The sequence below is a fragment of the Chelonia mydas genome, chromosome 2, assembly GCF_015237465.2.
Source record: "Chelonia mydas isolate rCheMyd1 chromosome 2, rCheMyd1.pri.v2, whole genome shotgun sequence".
In the NCBI taxonomy this organism is placed as follows: Eukaryota; Metazoa; Chordata; order Testudines; family Cheloniidae; genus Chelonia; species Chelonia mydas.
This window is the reverse complement of record NC_057850.1, coordinates 80,477,614-80,485,276: the sequence shown is the minus strand read 5'-3', so window position 1 is coordinate 80,485,276 and position 7,663 is coordinate 80,477,614. Positions and strand designations below refer to the sequence as shown.

General features: G+C 38.5%; 1 protein-coding gene across 4 annotated transcripts in view; it reads right to left on the bottom strand.

Annotated features, from left to right (window-relative positions):
* Positions 1–668: 668 nt before the first annotated feature.
* Positions 669–7,663, bottom strand: part of ABHD3 (abhydrolase domain containing 3, phospholipase) — a 32,904-nt gene continuing 25,909 nt past the window's right edge. For 3 of the 4 annotated variants that reach the window (XM_007057003.4, XM_043539762.1, XM_043539761.1), the window contains one exon: positions 669–1,619. In XM_007057003.4, coding sequence (XP_007057065.1) covers positions 1,441–1,619 — 179 coding nt within the window. In that variant the 3' untranslated portion in view covers positions 669–1,440. Of the gene's footprint in view, positions 2,650–7,663 lie in introns of all 4 variants that reach the window. The other variant, XM_037892760.2, reaches the window with a different exon arrangement.

The window sequence follows — 7,663 nt, the reverse complement described above, 5'->3', positions numbered from 1 at the left end:
TGTATTCCCAATAAATGTGGTATTTTGCCTTTTCCCCTTTAATAAGAACCTGCTGGTTTTTATTTTATTGGTATAACAAAAGAAGTAAATGAATAGGCTCATAATCTTCAGTAAGCACTAGATTCGGACCTTGCAGCAGTCTCAGGGCTGCTCTAAATTATGTGCAGCTGCCTTTTCCCTCCTGCTCGAAAACTATGCCAGAAGCTGGGAAGGAGATGGCATAGAGCCACAAGCAGCTGGTGAAGCCAGCTTTACAGCCCTTGTGCCAGAAGAACTGTGCAAGAGGACCATAGTAGCTCCAAGGATTTTTCAGAACATCAACAAAACAAGGAAACTGACTATATACAAAGTGCTGTCACGTGCACAAAGCAAGAAAACTGAAAAAAATAGATTTCCCTCTGCCACCATCTCTTTCAGTTACTCATTTTAGGTATTACTTGGGATAATAGCAGAGACAAAGTTTTCAGATGGAAATGTGGTTTTAAAGTTGACAGTGTCATAATCCTCTGACTTCCTAATGTATATTTTTTAAAACTCATATGTTCTTGTAGGTAATATACACATAAATTATAGAATTATGCAATTTGTTATTTGCCATCTTTATATGGAATATGTATTAAATATATAACACTACACAGGATTACATAAATTAGGAAGCACAAAATGTGTTGGTTTAAAATGACATAGTTTATTACAGTATTATATTTCAACAGAACCTTTGGTAATACATAAATACTACAAATTAGGTAACAATGTTAAAAATAAACATGTAAGACAAATATGGTATTGGCATTATAAATAAATAACAACATTAATTAATTAATTAATTAAAAACCGGCCCTAAATCTGAATATTTTCACAGGGTAAAACAGCAAATGAAATTATCAGTCTAATACTGCTGCAGTCCATGCTTAAACCTAAAGATTACTTTGACGAATCAGGCCTGTTTTGTATTCCTTCTATTTTCATATTTCAGTATTTTTCTCATCAATGCCCTTAGAAATGGGTCAACTTGTAACATGCTTTAAAATATCATAAATGTGATTTTTGAGAGTTAGTTACTAAAACTGTTATATTGCAAGTCATCTAAACTGAATCTCCTAAAAATGAACTGTCTTAAATTAAACCCCTGAGGAATTATAACCTGTTTGCTTAATGGTTTTGGTTAAGTGCAATTTGATATATTTAGAGTGCTGTTTTATTTAAGGTCATTCTTGATAAGGCATATTAAAAAACTACAAAAGTGACAACGTAATATTTATTTCTTGCTACAAAATTTTAGGCAAAAAGTATTTTTTTCACATAGTAATGGATTTCATCCAACTGCTGGCTTATTTGCTGTATACACAGTAATTAAAATTTGTGCACTAAGCTGAGCTGCTCTTGTCAGATCATGCCACTGGGCTGAAACAGTGGGCTGGCCAAGATGCCTCAGAAGAGCTACATGCTGCAGATTTTGTTTCCATGCTCAAACACAGCCTGCACAAACTGCTTGAAGACTCTATCCATGTAAGTGCACTTCCTTGGCCACATTCCTTCTAGAAAACCAATGTGGCCTCCATAAGAAGTAAGAACCAAAGCAACATTTGGATTTTGTTTGGCAGTTTCTATGGGTATAGCTAAAAAGAAAAGAAAAGTATAGTAAGTCCCCCATCTCATTATTTATCTCTAGTAAATACCATGCATTCTAATCATACAACAGAAATACAGAAAAGGGTATTGCAGGATTGGGACGTTAAGGTGTCAAAAGATATCTTACTTTGAATCATTACTCACCTCATTTGTGCAAATTTCTAGATGATGCACTGATTGATCCTCTTCTCACTCACACTGATGCAAAATAAATGTAAATGAAGTCAATGCAGATTTACAATGGTGTAAAAACAGTGTAAGTGAGAGGAGAATCAGGTCCATAGCTTTACATATGTGCTTCAGTACTTGGCAACAGAAAATGATGGATTAACAATGAATAGTCCTGGTTCTTGTTAGATTAGGTATGAACCCTGAAGTCATTTTAACATTTTGTATTTAATATATTTCTATAAATAGTATTGTAAGAATTTTTTACTTTGGGAATCTGAGTTCAGTGCTTATCAGAGTGAAAGGCCAACAGCTATAGATAGCGAGATGTTCAATGTACTTACACAGCTACGTCAATGCTCAGCATCAGTACAGGATTATTAATATCATCATTATTATGTATTATTTGTATTACAATAGCACCTAAAGGCCTCAACCAAGATTTGGGCCCCAGCCAAGATTTGGGATCCATTGTACTTTGATCTCAATGGGAGTTAGGTGCCTAAATACTTTTGAGGATCTGGGCTCTAGCAAGAGACAGTGCCTGCACAAAAGAGCTTACAATGTAGACAGGCAAAGAGTGGGACGGGAAAGAGGCACACAGAGTGACTTCCCCAAGGCCACACACCAGGTTAGTGGCCCTCTCTAGGTTAGCGAACGCTAGTAAATGAGTTACTCAGAATTAGATCAGCTGTCTAAAATTAGACTCTAAACTGTGCAATGATTTGGGCATATGCATATATAGAGATTACAATGAATGATTTTTTATTTCAGTGAATTCAGATAGTCAAAAGTATTCAGAGGTGAATGGCTAGTACATTGATCCACTGGGTCACCTATTGCAGAACCCTTGATAAAAGAAAAATAAAGGTAAATTAAAATCAGATTAACCATATAGAAAGCACATGTATTCACAAAATGACAGATAAATGCAACTGTCTGACTATTCTCATACGGAATAACTATCTGACATGACATGACGTTACTGCAACTTAATGGAATTGTTCATACTCAGGGTGGAGTGATTAGTTATTTAAAGGAGTTGCCATTGAAAAATGAGTAACAGAGGTTTAATGTGTGTTAAATGTGTTTATTTTTTACATAGCAAAAGGCCCTGATATATATATATATATACACTAAGGGCAGAAGCCTTAAAAAACTGCAGTTTTCAAATATTATGCTTTTTTTGCAGGAATGGAAAAAATAAAACTAAAAAAAATTGTGATTAGGTTCTACAAAAAGACAATTTGCATTATATTTTGACGGAAATGAGTAAGTAGAATTAAACTAAATTCAATAATAAATTCACATAATGCAATAGTCTACACATACGGCCACTGATGCCTCCTATTGAAGGGTTAACTACTCTTTTGTGACACAAAGGCCTATTGATGCCAGAGTGCAAAAGGGTCACTACTCTGTGTCAACAACTCCTATCAGACCTAGTAAACTCACTACACCCAACACACTACTTTCATATAAGACACCAAAATGTGTCTTACAAAGTCTCAGATAAAAGCTGATGACACACTGGCCATTAATTCATTGTGAAATGTATGTACTGACACTATATAAGGAATTGTGTATATATACTGAAATTATGTTTTAAAGTCTGTAACAAGGCAGAGCAGACAAACAGGTCTTCTGCCAGAAAAAGCACGTCTCTTCACCTATCCCTGTCTCTGATGTAAATTAAGCATTGTAAAACAATGGAAGCCCCATCTGCATGTAGAGCTAACAGGAAAAACAGGTTGATTGGGGGATGTGAAACCAACTGGGTCAGGGAGCACACTGGAGAACAAGCAACAGGGGAGAAGAGTCTTATCTGGGGATGCAGTTCCAAAGGGGCATGTCAAAGATTTACTGGACTATACAAGGAAGGAAAAAGGCCCCCTTTCCGATCCTTCACTGAGGGAGCAAAAAAGATATTGCTTTTCACATTCATGAAAATTGGATGCTGGCCATGTGGACTAGTGATGCTGGGAGGTTGCTTTAGGTGAGAAATTGCTTTAGACAAGGATTTTAGCCTGTTAGAGTTAACTTTGGACTCTAAGAAACATGTTATTCCTTTTGCTTTACATGTAACTTGTTGACTTTGCTCACTGTGTCTTACATCTTAGTCTTTGTAAATAAACATATTTGTTTCACTATAAGAAGATTCCAGTGCTGTGTTTTTGTAAGGGACCTGATCCTGAGTTGTGTCAGTCAACCTGTGTGACAATATATTTCTGGGAGTGTCCAGTGACAGGGGATGTAGTGGGACTCTGACAGAGGGAGGGGCTTGAGAGTTGGTGTATGTCTGTCACTAGCCTGAACAAGAGAGGGAGAGGTCTGTGGAGACCTGGAAGTCAGTGCTTGTCTGTTTCAAGAGGCTGTTGGTTTCAGGGGGCTGAGCTACAGCAGCCATCAGGCAAGACAGCTTCACCCTAAGGACAGGTAGTGGTGGTGAGGTGCCTCACAACCCTGAGTACCATGGGGGAGCATCACAATGCTACCTTTGTTCAAAAGCTAGTCTATTCTTTATGTCTTCCATCTCTGCCGAATTAAAAAAACAAACCAAACACACACACCCCAAAGGACAGAGCAGCATGAATTTTGCTAATCTTCTACTCTCATGTTTTCCATCCCCTTCTTTTGACTCATTTCTCTATCGTCTATCCATGAATCCCTTACTCCCATTTTCTGACCCCTCTCCCTAATCTTTTTATCCTCTCTTTTTTTCTTTGGTCTCTCCTGACTGCTTCATTCCATTGCATTGTCTGCAGAAAGGGATGCAGAGTGAAACTTAACAATGATGTATTGTAAGTTTAAACCCAAAAGAAACAGAGTGAAGAGAGAAAGATAGTTTAGTAAAATTTACACTGTGGTCTGAAAAGGGCACAGATATTAATGGAGTGGAGTGGTACGAACATGCTGGCAGGGCACTAAACTGCAAGGTCAGAGTCTCAGATGTGGTATAGCATTGTCTCTACCAGCACCTGGCAGACCATTAGAATGAGGAAATTTAAGTCACACTGCATAATATGCCTCTGAAAGGTAGTGATCAAAGAAAATGATAATTCAACTATACAGTCAAATATGACACTATGATACCTGGCACTACTGGTGCCTGTTTTGTTTTGTTTTTGGACAGGTGAGGGTTTTTAGGCAATTCAAAATAAAAGCTGAAATTGGCTATATCATGCCTTTCCTCATACAATGAATTGTCTGGATTACTCTGGGTGAGAAAAATGGCTTGGAGTTAAAAATACTCGATGCAAATGACACTTGCTTTTATTAGTTATATACTTTGAGAACAATCACGATTTGTATATATACAGCTGTATGTTCATACAGCTGTATCAGCCATGCGTGCACTAGGTAATTTAAACTGAAACTGCCATCACAGAGGCATGCTTGGAAATAAGAGATACAGCTTCTTCATGTTGGATAAAGACCCCTGTGGACATTTTTCTGATTATGGATCGAGTCCATGATGTCTTCCACCATTATGTTTACAAGTGCAAAAGATATCAAAAACTGCATTTACAGATGATGTGAGAGCAAATGACTGCAATTAAAGGAAGCAGATGCAGTGTCTGCATTTCTTATGGTCAATCAGCCTTGAACAATTTAAAATGGGGATAAAAGCTTCTAAACTGTAATTAGAATGTTAAGTGACACACATCTGGTGGATTTGCACCTCATCTAACAGACAACTTTGCAGACAGGTGTAGCCAGCTTCCTACAGGGAGTTGTCTGAATACAGAGCAATCCTGGAGTAGCTCTCCTTAGAGAACCTTCTCTGCTAGGCTGAGGTTGTGTTTCCAAGTGGCAGCATTCTAAGTTTGATGCAGTCTGGAACTGTGGAATTCTAATTTTCTGCTACTAATGGGGAGCTGAAGCATGCATGGAAGGTTGAGAGGAAACCTCAGATTTACTGGAAGAAGTATGAGGAGGCATGCAAAAGTAGCCAATTCCTGCAATCAGTGGAAGCCTGGGTCATTCCCAGCTCAGCACAGGTCCCCAAAGTCTAGTAGGGGATTAAACCTCAGAGAGGGAACAGGGGTAAATAGGTTTTTTATCTCTGCCTTGAAAAACTTCTGCTATCCAATACATCATCACTTTCTAGTAGTCAAGTAAGTGACAGCTAAGTTACTAAATTAATCAAAATGAGTGGCTGAACAGATTTCTTGCCAGTGGTTTCATCCCCTCCAATAATGTTTCTCTATTTTCTATGCTGTATGAAACATTACCTACCTTTGACAGTAGGAGGAGCAAGGACCAAACAAATGCCTGAACATACAAGAACTCAATGGAGAAATGCAGGATAGAATCAGATTTTAAGGGGAAAACACAATCACCACAAAAAATTGTAATGTTCTATCTTTCGGTTCTATACAATACCCCCACACCAGGATATGTTTGTCTCTATTATTGTTTGTTTAGCACCAACAATGGGCGCATGATGAATTAAAAAAAACAATCCTTCTGCAGCCCACTGTTCAGTGTGCATTGTGTCCCCCTCCGTGCCAGATTCATAGAGTATATGAACCTGCTACAACTGTCAGTTTTAGCTTACGCTGTAGAAGCTTGTATTTTAATTCGGGGAGTCCTGGGTTCAGTTCCAAGATGATTCTTGAGCCTGAGACCTCGTCTTTAACTGAGGTGGGAGGAGAAAGGAGGTTGTATAGCCCTCACTAGAGGCCCTTGGAAGCATTATGATGGCAGGAACCAGGAGGAGTAATGAATGGATCATACTACATCCAGGGGCATGGGGAAAAAGTGATCTCAGTGGTGGTTCCACCAATACCCATTTTACAAATGTAGCCTGTGCTTCAAACCACACAGCTCCACAATCAATAGGCAGTGCATGGGTTTCAGGTCTATGGTCACATCAAGACACTCCCAATCAAGAGTGGTGTGTGTTGTTTGCCAAAAGTGGTAGCTGCCTGGTCTCCACTTCTTTACACTACCAGTGCAGGAGTCCTAAGAGGGACAAAAGAGGTCTCTCTTTCCTCAGGGTACCTTCACTGAAGCAGGCATAGCTGATTTCCAACAACTTTTTGTGTAATCCTACTTGACATTAGATTTGTGTAACTTTTAACATATTCATGACACACATATAATCTTCCTTCAGTTTCTTTAAACTTCGGTTCAGTACTCTAACCTATTTGCACAATCTCCGTGGTGTCCTAGATTTTCTTATGAAGATCTGGGTCAATTTACAATGGCAATAGCAAGTTTCCCTGCATCAAACCAACATTTTGTACTTCCAACTGTCAGCCGTCTACTGCAGAAGATTGTGTCGTTAATTAGCTCTTAGCCCTGGCTAGTTCCTCTCTTACAACTTTACTTTTATTCACTGTCATATCACTCCGAGGAAAATATAGCCATCATGCAGACCACAGGACCAAAAAAATCTTTAACCATGTTGTTAACTGACTTAAGAGGGTCAACAGTAAAAGCCTGATTGCTCTGTCGGGTGATCAGGATAAACTATTTTAAAAAATCTATTGTGTTTTTCCAGCTTAACTGTTATTAGCTGGCATTGCTGCCTGTTGGGCAGCTTCATCCTCCAATCAGATTTCTACTAATATTGATATGGGACTTGCTGTATAAGATCACATCATATGTATCGCTTCTGCTGTCCTGGACCAACAACACAGCCATGTCAGCACTTTGGCCCAGGTGCCATCTGAGATTGAAGGATTCTAAACTTCCTTCCTATCTTTAATCATCAAAGGGAACCAAATGATTTTTGCATTAGGCATTGGACTTTTATGTCTCTGAGGTCATTGCCGCGATGGCTATAGAGGAGTTCAAGTATCCTGAAATATGAGCAAATCACAGTATGACATGTTTTACAGGGGCTGGCTTACAA